We start from the raw sequence: 20,014 nt of genomic DNA on the forward strand, positions 1-20,014 counted from the left end.
TTGGCGACCTCTATTCATAGAGGGGTACCGTGCTAGTCAGGAGGAATCTCTCGCTGAAACAGCTGATGAAGCTGAGATGAAGGAACAAGTCGATTGAAGTCTCATATAAACCATTAGGAAAGTACTGAAGGCTTCCAATCGAGCCTTGTATATAGACACCGACAGCATGGACGACTTTCAATTTATTATCAAGGACTTTCAATCGACCATCAATAAGCTGGAGGTCCCCGCTCATGTATATCAGCCTGTAGAGTTTAAATCCGTCAATATATAGTAGGGGAGTTGTGGAGTGATGATGATGTGGGATGAAGCTGCGGGTTCTGCCTCTCCTTCCATGATCTAAAAGGTCAATGATGTTGGTTCCGTTCAGGTGCGAAGAAAAAAGAACTCAGCTCGAACGTTTCCTACGGGAACTCCAAAGAAGCAAAAGCAATAAAAAACTGAGGGACCAAAATGGACCTAGGCCTCATGAGAGTTGAACTATTTTCCTTGTTCTGCCTGTCCAGAATGTATGTTTTTGTACATTGGCGTGCTTTACAAAGAATATTCAACCTCTCGAAACAACAACTTTTTCATTTTCCTCAACTTTTCTCCTCCTCCTTCTCATCATCATCTCCCTCCAACTATTGCATTTACCCTATACTGCTGGTAGAGCAACGATTGCCCACGGGTTCACTTCTACCCCCTGATGATACAAGTCGACCAAGCCAGGATTCTGGGTGGCGATATCGTCCATATTCAGCGGAATGAGTCCATGAGCCCTTTCAAATACAGGAGTATTCAAGAAACCAAGCGATTTGAGCTTTTGGTGGGATTGGAGTAGGCGGGCGAGATCTCCTCGGATGGCATCAGCAGCTGGTAGCCAGAACAGTTCGAGATTGGGCATTACCATATGAGAGAAAACTGGTTTTTTGAGGAGATTTGTTATCGCCTTTTCCTCTCTGGCTGGTACGTACAGTCGAGGATCATTTCTATCGTCGGCCATTGCACCCCAGACCAATTCCTTGAGAGTGGCTCCGTGTTTTATAATCGTTTCGTCCAGAGTCATGGCAGTAGTGTTGCTGATGACATGCAGTTTCCATAAACCTGGTACTATGTTGGACAAGAGCTTTCCCATGTCACCACGACGATATCCAACCTTTACAAAGACGACTTGTTGAAGGTGGATGAAGCTAGTGAGTGATTCGAATTCTACAGTATATTCAAGGACTATATTGTCAAGACGGAGACTTCGGAGTGATGTCAAGCATTGGTTGCGCCAGGCTTCGACTACAGTCATGTCAATATGGGGTGGTGATGTGTCTGGATTATTTGAGGCAAGACGTAATGACTCCAACTTCCATAATTTCAGAGCAGCAACTACTCGTGCCTTTTTCAATGTGGAGTATCCAAAGTGTTTGACGTTTGGTGCTGCCATAGCGATACGTTTGAATTCGTCTTGAGTATGTACAAGCTGTCCAGGGAAGTATCGTTCGCATTGGGCTATATCCAAGGTGGTCAAGCCGGCCAAGACTGCATCCCATGTTGCGGCCTTCTTCAATATGACCCTACTACTATGTGCATCTACGACCAGCTTCTTGAGGTTGATGCATTTTGTCATAATAATCTCGGTCAGCTTCAAGACAGACTGTCCGTGCCTAGTAACCGTTAGTAAACAAATCTGCTACTTTGTATCATTCAAAAACACCTTACAAGAGTGACCTAGTCTCAGCCCAATCGTACGAGTTGATGGACTCGAGCAATCCAGGGCGCAAGTTGGGTACCCGAATGAGATAATCGAGCTGACCGCCACACTTGGTCCTTCGAGCATATCGACCCAAATCCTTGCATTCAGCAGGTAGCTTCCTCCATAAGCGGAATCCCACGGCAGCACTCCAAGTGCGAGACACTCGTGCCATTTGTCCCAACGCGACGATATTGCTGTGCAGTTGGGTTTCGACGAGGTACATTAATATGTAGTATGGGAGTTCGGGAGTGATGATGATGTCGGATGCAGGTGCGGGCTCGGCTTCTCCTTCCATGATCTAAAAGGCAACCAGTTTGGTTGAGTCAGTTGCAAAGAAAAATGGATTAAGTAGTAACAATGACGAGACGTACGGGCAAATTGGAGACAGAAGTGGAGAATTTTTCTGCAGTTGCGCCTACTACGTCTAATTCTATGGCCTAGATAAGACCAAATGTTGGCGTTAGGAATGTAAATGTACAGAAACATCGATGAATACCAAAGCCAACGGCGGGATTTACGTTCGGACCGACGGTTACGGCAATCTCAGGAGTGCTTGTATCAACTACAGCTGCGTCTTGTTCTCCTTTGATAGTCTACAAAAAGGTAAATGGTTTGGTTATGTTTGGTTGTGACGAAAATATCACAATGACGACGAGACGTACGGGAAAGTTAAAGATGGGACAAGCGACTTTGTCTGCAGGTGCTTCGCCTTCCATCATGGCCTAGATCAGACCAAATGTTGGTGTTAATACCGCAATGTTCAGAAACGTTGAAACTTTGGTCGATTGCCAAAGGCCATGGCAGGACTTACGTTTAAAGTGAAGGTGAATGCATTTTCAGAAGCGGTTGTATCATCTAAAGCTGCGTCTTCGTCTCCTTTCATAATCTATATGGAAGAGTGAAGTATTAAAGCAAGATCTCAAGCAACCAAGGATCTAGAACGTACGGGCAACTCGGATCCAGCAGTAAAGTCTTCAGCGTCGGCTTCGGCTACAGGCATAGCGACGGCTTCATCGATTCCCATGATCTACAGTCGAGGTAAACGTCAAAATCAAGAAAACTGACCAAGGAAATATGGCGACTGGACATATGTGCAAGAGGTTTAAGACAAGAGCGTTATCTGGTTGCTGCGGCGACTGGTGGAGAGCTTCCGATATGCCTCGTAAACTGACCTCTCTAGTGCTGAGCAAAATACATGGATGTGAAGAAACAAAAGAGGCAACATACAATAAACCTGCATGATTTCAGAGAAACTTTGCTACAAGACGCGACGTATACGAGCCAAATCAAGCTTGAGCATGAATATTCCTTGCCCCGTCGCCTGGTAATGCCATACGACGCGCTCATACAAAGCCCAAACGCCTACTCACTCAAACCCTTGATCAGGTCATCACGACTGGCACATTCCAAAATTTAGTCTTCGGCACATCTGTATTACTATTTACAGGCATCTTATACTTTTCCTTACTAAAACTTATGATGTGTCTGCTGGTGGCCTATTCAGCAGAGCTCTAACAATGGGATACTCTACACAATACTCCTTCTCGCCCTTCCTCTTGACTTCTTCGGCATAGGCATCTAGACATCGTGATAGGAGGGTACATATATCTGAATCGGAGTGAGCATCAATCCAATCCGAGTACTGTGATTCAGACCAGTTGAATGCTACCATTGGTAATGGAAGCGTAGGGAAGCCCCGTACAAAGAGATGATGCACGATGATGTGTGTGGGTAGTGGTGAGTCTGCTGGTGATGATGGAATGACTTGTTGTAATTCCAAAAATATTAGTGACCTATAGCCAAAAAAAGATATTCAATGGTGTATCACGGCGACGACAAAACTCAATAGCTCACTGATACCCACCGAAATGTACGTAGAGATCTATACACATCAGCTCCTTCACCTTCCAAGCGCATACCAAACCGCATCAAGAATTGATCTAAATCCAATTCAATTTGCGCCATATCCTTGGTCAATTTGAGCTTCCCAACTTCAGAAAGTGGTCGTATTAGAGACGCCTGCCGTATGAAGTATTCTAATGCTCTTAAAATGACTATTCGAACCCTGAAGAAAGTCATCATATTAGGAACAAAAACGGTAATATTTATAACATGACCATGGATAGAGGCATCACACATACCACTCCTTAGTCTCGTCACCACATTGAAGACGATTATATATCTCTCGTTGTAACCATCTCAGTCTAGAAGTCAACTCGTATACATATTGACTGGCTGAAGGATCTAGAGCTTTCGACGATGATGCACCAGGTTTACTACCAGGTTTACCAAAGTCTTCCTTGTGCATCTTGATCATGACTGCTTCGATGTCTCGAGTAGTAGTTACTAGCAATGGCTCTACCATGGCCAATATCAACTTATGAATGGCCTATTGAAAACATTTTCGTGAGCAAAAAAGCAAGCAGAAGAAAGTCACCTAATAGGACCAGCGCTCACATCCAATGATTCTTCAACTGCTTGATGAGCTACTTCATCGTACTCATCAAACACCTTCCAAGCGGTCTCATGCAGATGATACAGACAGCTCATGATTTCGAGATTGAGCAATTGAGCAGGTGGTGGAGGACCAGAGCCCGCGATCTGGTACGCACTCATATCAGCCACAGCGAGATTCTCACACCGTACCGTATATGTGTTTATGGCTTTGGACACATTGCGAGCTACAGACACAAGAAGTGACTTGTCGAATTTGGCTACTTCCAATTCACTATGTGGAGCAAGACAGAGTTAGAATTCTTGAACGGATGGGTAGTACAGTTTACCAACAATCGACCACATATACCTGGAAATGATTCGGACTAATTTGTCTACATCATCACGCACAGGTGGTTGACGCGGACCAGGACCCATAGAAGATCGATCAGGAAACGCTAGATTGATGGGTTCTAACATCCGAGCCATAGAGCGTGACATATATGCCGTTTCAAAGCTAGCTAGTGTCTTGATCGCATGTGTGGAATCAAGAGTTCTTAAAAAGAACGTGTAATGCGGTGAGCAAAAAACCGACCAGAACATCTGCTAAATGCACTCACGGTGTGGAGCTTTCTAATCCATTGGTGACATTGATGCGAGTGAAAAAGTCTTGAAAGAGACGTAGGAGGCGGGGGTATCCAAGTTGCAGGCTCTGCTGAAGATAAGTAGAGCCTAGCTCAAAGGACGCCATTCAGAAGCCATCGAGTAGAAGAAAAAGATGCTATGCTTCAATACCTTTCATGGCCAACCGCATCTCCTTGTCAAGTAACAATGAAAACTGGTTCCAGAAGTGGTTTACCAAGTTTCCTTCCATATTCTGCGTACTGAATTGTTAGCCAATACGTTGACTATTGTTGAGCACAGTCGCCGCTATACCTTCATGACCTCGTCAAGAAACAGTATCTGTGTGGCTGGATCACGTTTTCGAGATAGAACTCGTTCCAAAAGGTAGACCTATGTTATTAAATGACAGTCTTAGAATCTTGATCTAACATGTAGACAGGCTGAACTCAATAGCAACCTTGACAACATGAGCATAGAGCGCATCCATGAGCTTTTCCATTCTTTCCCACAACTTTGATGACCATAAAGCTGCACTTTGCTGTGTTGTGGGAACTTCGTTTACCCGTCTCACTCCACCGCCAGCGACAGGTGATGGTGAAGAATCTACTCAGGCCGGTGAAATTTCTGGTTTATGTCATTTTTTTTTGCAGGTACCGTACCTTTCATGACCTCACGATTCAATGTACCAACATCCAAACTAGAACGTATAGCAGTCGCACAACCTTCTAATAGTCCATCAACTGTCTTTCGGATCCTGTCTTGTAAATGACCCAGATTGTGAAAGACTTGAACACTCTCAGATACAACCGTCAGATCCTAACATCAGAGATATAGTTCAGGAACTGACGAGACCAAGCTCAATTGTCCGTTCAAAGCTATACCTGAGAGGTCAATCCCGTTTGTAACAAGCTGTCAGCATCATCAATGACTCGTTTTCGTGCCTTGGAGATGAATTCCATTTCTGTTTTGACTACTACGATACCAGATAGATCTGATTCGCCCAGAATGACATCTAGTTCGTTCAAGCTCAAGGCGGCTTTAGCGAATTCAATACCACCAGTTGGTTGATTCTCTGATGGTAGTTGGGCATTTAGCCTCTTTGCGACATATAGGAATCGAATAATCTTTCTCAGCATCTCAGCCGCAGCTTGGATTCTTTCTAGCTGCATTGTCTTGTCACGTATTTGATCGTATGGATCCTTTATTCGTGTCTTGATTCTGGGTGAGTGATGGCGAATGAGCTGGTGCTTGTGACAAGAAACACGTACATTGAGGCCTTACTTGTCTAGAGAAGATGACAAGGAAGCTACACCTTCCTTCACTTTGGTGACCACATCTCCCAGTTCGTGCAAATTGGTGACCTTTCGCAACAAGTCCTCGTAATGTTCTGATATCTATGATAGCGACAGATGGGAGCAAGTGAGCCGGTGATTCCCGAGTTCCAAAGACAGTGAAATAAAATAAGCTACTTCATCACGTAGATGCTTCTCCAAGAAATCAATACTGAAGCTGAGCTTTGACAAAGATTCCGATACATCCAGTCCATGATATGCAGATCCAGCTGGAGCTTTCAGTACACGGTTTGCAAAATCACCAGGATCAAAATCAGACGTGCTGAATGGTTGATATTCTACATGTTGGATGTGATTCGATGAGGTTTTGTAAAAGTGGTTAGTTTTGAATTATGTGGACGAGTTGGCTATCAAAAGCGATGAGATTTTCTAAGGTACCTGCACTGCCGAGTACATTGTCGCTTTGCAACTTGGGAGCTGTCGACTCCCGCCTGTTGCTCATGCCCCTCGATTCCCCAAATTTCAGCAATTTTGCAAAAGTTCGAGACTTTGAGAATTACCAACAGTCTTGAATCAGAAAAGCAAGACTGTCAGTCTATAGTCCGCCATCAGTTAAACAAGTTTGCTACCGCACATTACCCAATTCCTCTGATTCTTCGTGAACATTCGCGACAAAAACTCATCGCCACTTGCAAATATATGATGGCCCAACGATCTCAACCACCACCATACTCGATCAAACTTGGGTATTTGACGCGTATTTGGGCCTTTGTCGCTTTTGTATTCCTTGTTCTTTAACAATCTCGTCGTTTAGATCCCCGTCATCAAACGGAGCTTGCTGGCCAAACGATAATGCTCAAGGTAACGTAACATTGGCCACAGAGCCAGTTTGATTTTGTTTCGGAAAGCTTAGCAATGCTCTACTCCAACGAAACCCACTCATCGTGACCAACATTGTTAGATCAAGTAGCGAACCATGACGCCCAAGGTAGTTTACGTTCCGATCCAGATACCGGCGCCGTTTCATTTTTACTTTCTACGACCCTCATATTGACTAAAGACACTCACCCTATCGCTAGTTCTCCACTTACCGAAGGAAATTTGGCATTTGATCTTATCCATAGCTCCAGAGTCAACTCTCAACACTATGGCAAGAGCTTGCAAAGATATGAATGTAATAGCAGTCAAATACTTGTATTATGAAACTGGTCACGTAAGCGAAACAAGTCGTTTGTTGGAGCACTGCCACATCAGGAGTTCGTGTTATTGTTGACGCCATTGTTAACACTCCCCCTCCCTACGTGTAGCGCTCTCCATATCGCATTAAAAAACGCTATAACAAGCCAACGGAAGGTCAATGTATACTGCTCATGCTAAAGAATCTACAAGAGCCATCAACGTATCGTCAGAACGCACTATTGAAAGTTAGAATACTTCGGCTCTCGAATCTAGTTCATGGAAGCTGGCGTCCTCTCTTTAAAGACGAATACAAACTCGGTCTTGGTGGAGCAACTGTGGATCTCGACGACAAGGCAAACGCTCTCACAGACCAACGGGAGACTGACCTAGTATGTCAACTAGTCACGGCATGCAACCAGGCCGTATTCATCCAACACCACTTTATACACTCGTTTCGGGCTGCATTGATGCACTTCCCTGCTTCCATCACACAACTGGAGATTCCCGTTGAAGTATTCGACTCGGCCGAATTTAAGCAATTCGTGTCAAAGGCACCTATCATCAAAAGTCTAAACGTCTCAGTTTATGATGACCAGGAGAACAGTACTTCCGTAACTACCTTTGTCAAGTCTCAAAGGCTAGAAAGCTTAGTCTACTCTGTCTATTCAGTGGATGGTATCAGTAAACGGAATGCTACTGGTTTAATGTGTGCTTTAGACGAGAACAGCCGAGATACTATCGAAAAGATCTCTTTGAGCTCAGTAGATATAAGGATGGCCGAATTGCCTTTCTCAAAGTATCATAGCCTCAAAGTGATTAAGCTAGTAAATGTCGTTTTACGTCCGAATCATCTAGCTGGATTTGAGAAGCATCCCGAGAGAAAGCTGTCGTCACTACAGTTAAGTGGCGCAAGTAATATCAACCCTCACGACATATATAAACTTTTGGAAGCAAGCCACTCGACATTGAACGAGGTGGAGCTCGTCAATCCTAGGAATGACACTGATTACGCCGAAAATCCGTATCACGTTGGCCCACATATTGAACAGGACATAATAGTTAACATAGACCGCCCCGTATTCCATCTTGAGTTCAATCGTCTCCATAGTGTAAACATGTCAGTAGCCGATGCAAACCGAAGTCAATTCGCGACATTCTTGACTACACGAGGATGCCAGCTCAAGAATCTTCGGCTCTCCGCTTATACAAAGGATGAATTCGATCTTGGCTTGATCGTATCCCACTGTCCGAATCTCGAAATAATAACACTGGACAATTTTGACATACCAGAAGCCATTCTCATCGCCATCATATCAACCATGACGAAAATGATGGCATTCGATATAGAACCTAAAAGTAGATCCATATCAGCCAACGCTATATTAGAAGGAGCTTCGAAACGAGAGCAAACGTCGACAGACTTGATTGTAGGGCCAAGTGAACATAGTATAGTAGAAGTCAGTGGTAAGCTTTTGGAGGGAATACAGGGTCTTGAAGGCAATATGAAGTATGAGGCCTTCTGGAGTCAGTTTGATAAGCTATTGGATACATATAAAGTTGCTGTATTTTGTGAGTCTGCTAGAGTCAGAGACATGTCCACCAACCAGGTCTTTGTGGAGGTGGGGAACGATGCTGAGGAGGAGTGATGGTGAATGGTCTGATGTATAAAACTTTGCAATATAAGAATATAGCTGGTTCATAGTCGTGGTAGCGCAACGAGTAACAATTCTGTTTGGCCAACGTAACTCCGAAATCAGATGAACGCCAGGATTACAAAGAGACTCTAACAAGCCAACATCACACACTCTGGAAGTAATACCAAACCGAAATAATATTTTTGTTTTCCTTGCGAACCAAAATATGAAGAGGAAATTACCCCCACAAATACATCATATAAACGTCGCAACTACATCCCTTTTTCCTCAACTATAAAACCCCTCTACCATGCCAAAGCCTTCTTATCACCATCAGTGGCACATTCCTCGCCACTAGCAGTCTTTGCACATGCATCTTCATCAGCTTGTGCACGGGCAATAGCCTTTCTAAACAAGGATTGACCATCGTTCTTGTACAGTGTGGTGACACCACCACCCATCACAATCTTTTCTTCCATTCGTGACAGGTCGAATGGGAAGGAGTGGCCATCTACTCGGACTACTCGGCCTGGTAAATCGACTTCGACGTGTACGCCTTCCTGGGCTAGTTGGTAGAAGTGATCGTCTTTGACGATGACTCCCAAAAGAGCCATGTTGGGCTATTTGACGAGGATTGAAAATTGTTAGAACCAGAGGCTGGCAAAACAGAGAGAAACGGCGGCTGGATTCCGGTTGCATGCAACGAATGTGATTTACCTGGTTACGACCATAAATGTAGGCATACGATTTAGCAATGACAGCCTTGATACCACAGCCCTTCAATGCACGAGGGGCTTCTTCACGAGAAGAACCAGATCCAAATCCAATACCAGCTACAACAATAGTGTATCCTTCTTTGGCCTTTGGTACGAATTCTGCTCTAAAGTATTGGAAACAATGTGTTCCCAAGTCTTCATCAGAGGTTCCAGGCATAAATTCAGCAGGGATGATGGCTAAATAGATGAGAATGAGTTAGCATTGCAGCGAAGTAGCGGCTCGTTTTTTTGCTGATTGACTTGTTTACACCAACGAAAAAACCTAAAAATTAATCGCAATGACAAGAACTCTTGCTGTCCATTCCAAAAACTTAAAACTCACCATCAGTATCAACATTATCACCAAATCGTTGAATCTTGCCAGCCAATACAGGGGTATACGAAGCAGTAGCTGCACCATCCACTTCCATGCTAGCAACAGCTTCAGCAGCAGCACCAGCTACAACAGGTGCAGGTTCGCTAATAGTGATTTTAGCACCTTTGGCAATCCACATTTCTTGCATTTCTGCATATTTCTTTTGGTCGACAGCATCCAACAAGTCTTGTGGATCTCGGACCTTCATTTCGAAGGATGAGGCGGCAACTGTAGCAGCTGATGCTAAGTTGGCGATGGAGCCTTTGCCCATACGGTTGGGGAAGTTTCGGTTTTGACTAGCGAATGAGGAAGTTTGTGAGAGGGTGAAACGAAAAAAAGGAAGAGAGTCTATAACAGCCCATCAAAGACCGACTAAACACTATCCTTCCTCTCACAATTTCCCAGACTGCTATCTACACAACCTCATTTACCTGGAGAGCCAAACTTCACCTTCGCCAGCACGATCAGCAGCAACACCAAGACAGTATGAGCATCCCGGAGCACCGATTTCAAATCCAGCCTGTTCATACACTTTAATCAGGCCTAGACGACGCAACTTGGCGACAATAGATACAGATCCAGGAGTAACTTTACGTTTACCCTTCATACTTGGCCTCATGCCCTTCTTCAATCCAGCCTCCAATACAAGACCACCCAAGATCAAATCTTCTTCACCAGTGGTACAAGCTCCAATGAAACAACCATCGAGATCCATACCAGCTACTTTGGTGGCAGGGACTACATTATCGGGTGATGGGTATAGAGCGACTAAAGAGGTGACTTGTCCCAAATCGATCACATGGGAAGTGGCGTATTCAGCACCTTCATCGGCACGGAAGTAGATGGCATCTTTTTTATGGTCTTTACGTTTGGCGATGTAAGCGGCAGTGATTTCATCTGCTTCGAATACACCAGCAATACCACCAAACTCAGTGGTCATATTGGCAATTGCGAATCGGGCATCACAAGATAGATGTTTTATACCAGGGCCAGTCCATTCTACAGCCCGTTCGAATCCAACAGTGTTTCGTTTCAATTCACCCAATACATGTAGGATGACGTCCTTTCCACCAATACCGAATGGTGGTTTACCTTCGAATCGGATTTCACAGGTTTCGGGTACTTTAAACCATGTTTCACCTGTTACTAGAGGCATCACTACATCGGCAGCACCTAAGCCAACAGCAAATGTACCAAGACCACCAGCAGAGCAAGAGTGCGAGTCAGCACCGATGATCATCATACCAGGTTGAGCACGTTCACGGTAGAACTCTGTGTGCAAGATGGTTTGATTTGGGCCCCAGAAATCTGTTATATTGGCTTCCTTGGCAAATGTTTCAGACGCTTCGATCAATTCACGGGGTTTGGGCAAGTGGTATATACTGGGATCGACGGTATGGTCAATAGCCAACCAGAATCGATCATTACGCCAGATCTTGGGACGTCCCATTTCATCAAAGGTCTTTTCCATACCCTTCCAAGTCAACTCTGATGCTATAGTCCAGTCTACAGATACACAGACCATGTCACCTGGCTTTACTTCGAATGGAGCAGGGAGACCAATAGCAGAGTGTGCGATAATCTTTTCACACAAGTTCATGGGACGACGTTTGAATGGGAGGGATGATGGGATTAGACGTCCTTCAGCGGTGGTCTTGACACGAGATGCCAAATCTACTTGGTTTAATTTGTTCAATGGTTCGGCCAATGCTGCTACTACTGCGTCACCGAATTCTGAGGTTGAATTTGTGCCTCCGATATCACGAGTACGAATGCCCGAGTCAATTACTTTGGCGACTGCTTGTTCAATGGCTTTAGCTTCCTTGTCCATTTTTAGAGAGTATCGAAGCATCATGGCGACTGATAAGATGGTACCAGTTGGGTTTGCGATTCCTACATAGGCGATTTAGTTAGAGACTTGCGACAAAGGAGGGATTTTTTTTCCAAAAACATGAAGATCAGCGTCATGCTCTCGAACTACTCCATATCCCACCTTGACCAGCAATATCAGGAGCAGAACCATGGATAGGCTCGTACATTCCAACAGCCTTGCTACCCCAACCATTCAAACTGGCACTAGGCAACAAACCCAAACTGCCAGGAATGACCGAAGCTTCATCAGTCAAGATATCACCAAACATGTTTTCAGTCAATACTATTCCATTGAGTTTCTTAGGAGCCATGACCATCATCATGGCAGCCGAGTCTACTAGATGGTGCGAGACTTTGACTTCAGGGTATTCGGCTGCCAAGGTCTCAGTGACGACTCGTCGCCACATTCGAGATGTAGCAAGGACGTTTGCCTTGTCGATAGAAGATACTTGAGCTGGCGGTGTGGACAGCATGGCCATGTTACCAGCGATACGGGCTACACGTTGCACTTCTTCTACAGTGTATTCCATAGTATCAAATGCTAAAAAACGATGGTAAATAAAACGTCAAAGTCTGATGACGTGGACTGACATCTGAACAACCAGACTAATTAGAACGTATCGAACACAACTTCATATACATACCCTTTCCATTCTTTTCCTCTTGACGAGTACCAAAGTAGATACCACCAGTCAATTCACGGATGACTGTGAATTCAGCACCCTTTACGATTTCTTCCTTTATTGGTGACTGTTTTACGAGGGAAGCGGCAGGGAAGAAGCAAGGACGAATGTTGGCAAACAAGTCCAATGCTTTTCGGAGTTCCAGGAGACCTTCTTCAGGACGAGGTTTGTTGACCGACCATTTTGGGCCTCCAACAGCACCTAGCAAGATAGCAGTAGCTCCTTTGCAAGCGTCAAGGGTCTTCTTAGGCAATGGTTGGCCTAGTTGAGTATTAGTATTAGTTTCAAGTAGGTTGATGAGGTGACATGTGTTAGAGTGTCTCCAACAAAAAACAAGTTCTCGTCAAGTTCTGACGATTTGAGGCAACTATTATACAAGCAAGCAATCGACATTACCAGTTTTGTCTATAGCTATTCCTCCAAAGTCATATTCCGTGAACTCAAAGTGTACGTTTGTAGCTTCTTTCCTTGCTTCAGCAATAGCCTGCAAAACCTTCTTTCCCTCAGCAACGACTTCGGGTCCGACTCCATCGCCGGGCAATAGGACGATTTTGTGAGTGCTTGAGGATGTCTCTCCTCTCCTTGTTCGTGTCATGATTGTGTTTGTACTTTTTGAGTGTCGCTAAAATGATGCGAAAAAAAATCAATGCTGACTTTCAATTTCTTGTGACGATCGTGGAGACTTCGGTCCATGAAGATTCAATTAAGAGGACAGACAAGGGAACAAAACGTGGATCCTTTATATCATATTTATTGACCATTCGACGTGAATAAACTCGCAAACATACCTAAATACCGCTGATCTAGGTCATCGTGGACATTGGTCCCTCTGAAAATCGATAACTTGACCAAGTAAATGTAATAAAAGACGCGCCATTTAAGAAATGTGCGCAAATCCATCGTTCCAGTTCTTGTTTGCCCACTTGATACTGGAAGCCCACTCACAGCTCCTACATTGCGTCGTCTGCTGTCTTCTGAGACAAGTGTGAATTACACGACCTCCTAAGTACGCCAAGGATTACGGTAGCACAGATGCAGGTATGAAATAAGTATCCCTTCAAACTCTGAAATTCATTGCCACCCAAAAGCTGGATGCTCTTTCTGACTCTTTGGCGAAACGTTTCTTTGGCTTGCCAACAGATTGAAGATCCGAACTCCTACGACGGATCATACAAGCTTTCAGATGCATCGTCATGAAACCAAAACTGGCTGTTGGAACTCTGATGCAATCTGTCAACTTTCAACACATCTCTGGACAGAATTGCTGATGCTCGCACCGAACCACAAGCTCTCGAAGAGAGAGCATTCTACCTCCCAAATTAAAGCATTCGATAAATTCCCGTCTGTGCAGAAATCGGTGATGAAATGTGGAGACCTCACGTCTAGTATAACCACTAACATAAATCCTGAAAGTATTTCAGTTGTCAATACAACAACTTGCTTAAGCAACAATTTACAAGTACATGTCGTCAGTACTTCTATAAATTGTTCCAATAATGTTGTTTCTAGTCTTTGTTCACTCACTTCATATCAGAAACCCGTCTACAAGTCCTAAACTGCGTCTTCACTTTAGTGAGGAGACGGTAAATTACATACCTCCCAGATACCCCGACTTGAGACAACATTCGTTCATTCAAACTGGTACGAAGCAATCTTCCAAGCTATGACTTCTTCGGCATGTATGCTCCTGCTCATATATCATCCTCTTTCACTCCATGTTATTGCTCGTAAATAGATTGAGGATTCTAGCGCAAGACAACATCTCCTACTACCTTTCGAGCCTAGTCCATGACTGTCACGAAACCAGAGCTTGCTGTCGGATCTCTGACACGATTTGTCAACACATCAATTGACAATGGTTTGATTGAAGAAGATGGACGCACAGAGCCAGAAGCTCTCAAGGAGAGAGTACTAGAGTTATTAAATTACAGTATTTTGAACATTCCTGCCTATGCTGTAAGTGCGCAGTGTATATCCATCGCTTTGTGAAACACCAAAGTGCTAAGACTGGGTCTGCATCTTCTGCATCCATCAATTTCTGGTTTTTTGTGCGTCTGACGCTTCATCGCTACTATTTAGACTGCCGTAAAAGCTCTCAACGTACCAACAATTCAAACATGGTCAGACTTCAAAGAATCCATGCCATTCTTGGACAAGAAGAATTTCATAAACGTATACCCGCTGAATGAAAGATGCGTAAATGGTGATATGAGTCGCTTCGATTTCCTGCATGTCTCATCGGGAAGTGGTGGTGTGCCTACGCTATGGGGACGATTCAGTAACGATGAGTTGGTGATTGCTGCTCGATTTGAGCAAATCATGCATGATTCATTTCTCTGTCACAAGTGAGTTGTAAGATTTAGTAGTATTTTCTAGTCTCCAGCATCATGATACCATGTTTTGTAAAAAAAAAATTCTCGCCAATGTAGGAGGAAAACACTCGCAATGATTTGTTTCCCTCTTGGTACTTGGGTCGGAGGTCTTTTCACCACGGTATGCATGCGATATCTTGCCATGAAAGGGTATCCGATAACTCTGGTCTGTCCTGGAAATGATGTTGCCGAGATACTGAGGTCAGTGGTAAAAAAACGTTGCTGTGCGTTGTATCAAAGCCACACACGCTCATCCTACCTCCACTTGTTGGTAGAGTCTCAAAGATGCTATGCCCCATGTTTGAGCAAACAGTAGTACTCGGATACCCTCCCTTCTGTAAAACATTTATCGATGCAGGACGAGGGCAAGGCATACCCTGGCAATCATATAATCTGAAGATGGTTTTTGCTGGTGAAGTATTCTCTGAAGAATGGCGCAACCTGGTGGCTACACGAGCAGGCATAAAATCACCTAAATCCGATATACACTCGATATACGGGACAGCTGATGCAGGTGTGCTAGCATGTGAATCAGTACTATCTACTCATATACGAGGATGGCTGGCTTCGAATCCAGCTATAGCCAAAGAGTTATTCCAAAGAGATAGATTACCATCGCTCATGCAATATGATCCGTTTTGTCGGTTTATGGAAATGACACATGAAAATACCATTGCTTTTACGACTGTGCCTCCGAAAGCTAGTACAGAGGAAGGTGGTTTGGAAGCTGTCATTGCTCCATTGATACGATATAGCATAGGCGACTCGGGGAACATCATGTCGTTTGATGATATGATCAAGTTTTGTATGGATCGAGGATTTGATGCGTTGAGGGCTGTTGGATCCATGTCTGCTGATCTGCAGACAATTCGGAAACTACCATTCGTATGGGTGTTTGGAAGAGCCTTCTGGACTGGTATGAGTTTGGTGTACAGTACTGGTGTTGTGTCACTCACGTTTTTCTCCCTTTCCAGTTTCTCTATACGGCGCCAACGTATACGTTGACAATGTCATGGTTGGGCTCGAACAGTCATCAGTATCAGATCACGTGACTGGTAAATTCGTCTTGTATGTAGCCAAAGACGCCAACGAGGATTCTATACTCGCGGTTATAGTCGAACTTGCTCCTAAAGCCGTCGACTCGGATACACTGAAATCTGCAATTGCAGCATCGATTCGTGACGAATTGATTAAGCTGAATTCTGAATATGGCCATTATGTGCCGAAAGAATATCAGCTCCCAATGGTGACGCTATTGCCATATGGTGACCCGACGAGATTCAAAATTGGTGTCAAGCATCAGTATATTCAAGATGATCTCATGAAGTAGTAGAATAGATAGCAGTGTGTGTCTTGGAGTATGATGCTTGTATTTGGGGTATTGAGTAAATTAAATAGATATTCTAAATACACTATTACAACTTGAAACTGCACTGAGGTTTTAAAATGACTGTGAGATGTTTACATGATTCCCGCTGAGGATTGGACTAGAATGTTGAGACTTGATTTTCATACATAGAACCGATATATGACCGCTTGTTATTGAGAACACACAGGATATGAACCCAGAGTCGAAATAAGATTCACAGAGTCCTATAATAACAAGATTGTATCAGTTAGACTACCTTCTGGTGACAAAAGTAGAACTTTCACTGCCAACACAATACCAGAATGGCATTGGCTGGGTCCATCATCAATCCCTTGTCAGCAGCGCTCGCCGCTGCCTGTATACTCTTTTGGTAAATCTGAGCACACGCGGAAGAGTCTGTCGAGCAAAAAGCACCACAAGGTTGCGGAAACTCTTGTCCTGTACATAGCTCAACACACACAGGAGATAACAAAAGCTGGTCATAACCATCTTGACACGTCCTATTAAAGAAAGACCAGCGTTCAAAATCATAAAATATCATCCACAACAAAAGCAGCTTGGAGTCGTACTATACGTACACGTTAACATTCGAAGCTTGCAGATTGATACCACGGATACACCCAGGTCCGAATCCACTTCCACCAGAGTTAAGCACACTTGCCAGATTCTTGATCTTGTCCAATGCAGACTGTAATGTGAGGGAATCGAAAGGACCAACACCATTTGGAAAGATAACATGGATGAGTGGCTGTAAAGCGCTATAGTTGTCCTGTGCACTTTGAGCTGGATCTTGAGAAGTTGCAATAGTCTTGATTACATCTATTTAGAGCTTAGTTGTTAATTGATGGAAAAAAAAAGACATGGGCAGAAGAGGAAGCATGTACCTTGAGATTGAAGCAACGTATCAATCGGTAAATCACTACCAAACAAAAGCACTGCCATGATATTTATGGAGTCCTTCATACTGCTCAATGCTCCAAAAGCGGAATCGATAACAGTTCCAACATCAAGTGTCGGTCCAATAGTTTGTGTTTGACGACGTGCCATACGACGAGATGTAGCAGCGGAAGGTAAAGCAGCAGCCTTGAGAGGTAGATCTTTGATCAAAGATTCGGATTGTGCTAGCAAATCGGATAGAGATAGCCCTCTTTCGACACGATTTGTTCGCGCGGCGGTTGAGACTGAAAAGAGGCTGATGACAGTGAGAGTCGTAAAGAAGGTGGAGATCCTCATAGCAGTTAGGTAACTGGTTGAGATTCAGAGAATTTCGAAGACGAAAATGATCTGGATCTGTAGTGATGATGGTGTTTTACTAGATCATGGCGACAAATGTGGAAACTGTTGACGGTCGTTCCTGATGACCGCGGTTTGTTTACTGCGGCGCTGTTGAAGATGCCAGCTCAATGGCAAGTAGTTGAACTACGAAGACTATGGTGCTTCTTACACCTTTGTGCATGATCCTCAATTAACGATCGATTTCAAAAATTGCACTATGAATGGGACGCGATTCACACATATGATCAGATCTCGAATACGACGAGATCATAAATTTCAAAGCTTATATAACCAAAGGATGTCAATTTGACCTGACGTAGACTGTTGGATCTGCTCTTATCTTTCGTGGTAAGACCAGAAGCAATAGTATCTGATTTGAGCTGTACCAAAGTTTCAGGTCAAGTACTCGACAAGGAAGGCCTTGCTGCTGAAGTGACAGAATTCATATTAGAAAGAGTTATCGGCCAACAAACATACGTGATTGCAAAGGATCGAACTCGTTGATTGTGATATCATTGTTTTTCAAATTGTCGTGATCGAAGCGCGACGGAAACGGTTTAATTCTCATGCTTAGCAGCAGCTAGCGCGTAGGGGATCGCTCTCCGTGGGCGATCTTTGCCATTTTGTAGCTTCTCCATTTTTTTGCCCACTTTTGAATGTGAATCATCGCCAATACAAAACGTCCAATTTAACTTATTAGCGTCAAGGAAGAAGGACGAAATCATTTGATAAGCAACGAAACTAGACAATCTACCGTCATTGTTGCTCTATTCAGTCCTAAACCAACCAACATCTTCCACAAAAAAAAAGCTTTTTTGAACGATGGAAGCCTATAAACCAACTATACCACGGATTCCTATATTCAATAAGGATGAGATTGCCAGAGGACATCATCTAACTCAAGTGCAAAAGTATCGAAGTAAGTTTGGAAGGATCAGAGCCCGTTGGGTTTTGACATTTTAACATTTTGCACATGTCAAGATATAAAATCATCACTATCACAATCACCTAATCCACATATCGAATAGATCATTTCTGTGCTGGAGCAATAGCTTTATCGTCTTCTTTTGCTGCTGTAAGCCAAAGTTTCGCATGTCAAGATCAAGCCTTGAAAAAAAGTCGAGCAGATCAAACTTGATTTATAGCTAGACTGCTGTTTATCACTTACATCTTCCTTCCAGCCCTGACTGACGCTCTATTTTATTGCCAGATGCACTTTCTAGACACATACAAGATCATAATACAGAATACAGCAGGAAAATCAACCTCCCTAAAACTAAACCTATTCTCTATAAACACTCTAAAACACCTATCCCGGGGCTTCCTAGTCTCTGTAATTGGAGCAGGCCCACAGGGAGGTCTCCGTCTAGCCACATACGAATGGACGAAATCACACATCCTACACAACCCGTCGAAAAAGCAACAAGGATCATGGATACCCACCTTTGGTCCAATAGTAGCATCCGCTCTAGCAGCCATATCAGGAGACACTGTGTCCAGTATCGTCAAAGTGCCTCGTGAGGTTATTACTACCAGACTACAGACTGAGGCTATTGGGTCAGCGAGTGGTACCAAGCCGTCGTTTACGAGGGCTGTGGCCTCGATATATAAGCAGGAAGGTGTTATGGGATTCTTTAGAGGATTTAGTAGTACTACGCTAAGGGACTGGCCCTTTATGATCATCTTGTTTACTTCGTATGAGAGTTTCAAGAAGGTTCACGAGCAAATCATGAGTAATGGATCTAGTGATGAGGATGAGGAGATTGCTATAACTACCTTGAAATCAACCTTGTTTGGTGGTATATCAGGCAAGTTCGTGTGTACTTGAGAAAACTTGTAGTGGTTACCGGGCCACTTTCGCACATTTCAATTGGATTTTTGTTTTGACCCTGGACTTTGCACTTACTTGTTTGCTTTACCAATATTTATTTCTTCTCTTACCAAGATTTCTTCTTTCTCAGGTGCCTTGGCTGGATACTTGACTACACCATTCGATGTAGTGAAAACCAAAATAATGACCGCATCACCTATAAAAACTAGTCGTAGAACAATCCGATCCGTCACTCGTGAATTGTACGAGAATCAAAAGGCGGTACTAGAGGCTGCTGGCACAGCTCCACGAGGATTGAAACTGTATAAAGCGTTCTGGACGGGGGCGGTTCCTCGGTCGACATGGTGGTTTTGTGTTTGCTCCATCTTCTTCCCTGTTTATGAATCGTAAGTGGCAAGGTTGTTGTCGTCGAAACAATTGCATTTACTTGAACTGAAACTTTAATTTTTCATAGTATGAAAGAAACTTTCCGTGATATGTCCATATAATATTGTCTCTGATTCGATATAAGAATAATAGAACTTTACAACTCCTACCACAAAAAGTCTTTGTATGACGTACTCGCCACCGTCTGAAGGCAATATCTTTCTCAT

At 43.8% G+C, this 20,014-nt stretch overlaps 4 protein-coding genes across 4 annotated transcripts; 2 read left to right on the forward strand and 2 right to left on the reverse strand.

Moving 5' to 3' along the window:
* Nucleotides 1-3,200: 3,200 nt before the first annotated feature.
* Nucleotides 3,201-6,577, reverse strand: SmJEL517_g00290 (uncharacterized protein; the record flags this gene model as incomplete). The annotated part of the gene is made up of 14 exons (XM_031166220.1): nt 3,201-3,519; nt 3,591-3,791; nt 3,868-4,115; nt 4,184-4,454; nt 4,530-4,715; nt 4,780-4,891; nt 4,955-5,036; nt 5,096-5,173; nt 5,241-5,386; nt 5,443-5,599; nt 5,665-6,001; nt 6,065-6,177; nt 6,253-6,413; nt 6,514-6,577. The coding sequence occupies 14 exons, from the start codon at nt 6,575-6,577 to the stop codon at nt 3,201-3,203; spliced, it is 2,475 nt and encodes an 824-aa protein (XP_031027771.1).
* A 2,616-nt stretch (nt 6,578-9,193) lies between these two features.
* On the reverse strand, nt 9,194-13,169 carry SmJEL517_g00291 (uncharacterized protein; the record flags this gene model as incomplete). The annotated part of the gene is made up of 7 exons (XM_031166221.1): nt 9,194-9,508; nt 9,606-9,841; nt 9,987-10,315; nt 10,451-11,912; nt 12,013-12,432; nt 12,536-12,835; nt 12,971-13,169. 7 exons carry the CDS (start codon nt 13,167-13,169, stop codon nt 9,194-9,196), a joined length of 3,261 nt encoding a protein of 1,086 aa, XP_031027772.1.
* A 1,193-nt stretch (nt 13,170-14,362) lies between these two features.
* Nucleotides 14,363-16,276, forward strand: SmJEL517_g00292 (uncharacterized protein; the record flags this gene model as incomplete). The annotated part of the gene is made up of 5 exons (XM_031166222.1): nt 14,363-14,530; nt 14,654-14,919; nt 15,004-15,147; nt 15,222-15,862; nt 15,921-16,276. 5 exons carry the CDS (start codon nt 14,363-14,365, stop codon nt 16,274-16,276), a joined length of 1,575 nt encoding a protein of 524 aa, XP_031027769.1.
* A 2,136-nt stretch (nt 16,277-18,412) lies between these two features.
* Nucleotides 18,413-19,909, forward strand: SmJEL517_g00293 (uncharacterized protein; the record flags this gene model as incomplete). Its single annotated transcript, XM_031166223.1, has 5 exons — nt 18,413-18,509; nt 18,619-18,665; nt 18,801-19,410; nt 19,552-19,807; nt 19,876-19,909. The coding sequence occupies 5 exons, from the start codon at nt 18,413-18,415 to the stop codon at nt 19,907-19,909; spliced, it is 1,044 nt and encodes a 347-aa protein (XP_031027770.1).
* Between the last annotated feature and the right edge of the window lie 105 nt (nt 19,910-20,014).

The sequence above is a fragment of the Synchytrium microbalum genome (genome assembly GCF_006535985.1).
Source record: "Synchytrium microbalum strain JEL517 chromosome Unknown SmJEL517_scf0001, whole genome shotgun sequence".
Taxonomy (NCBI): domain Eukaryota; kingdom Fungi; phylum Chytridiomycota; class Chytridiomycetes; order Synchytriales; family Synchytriaceae; genus Synchytrium; species Synchytrium microbalum.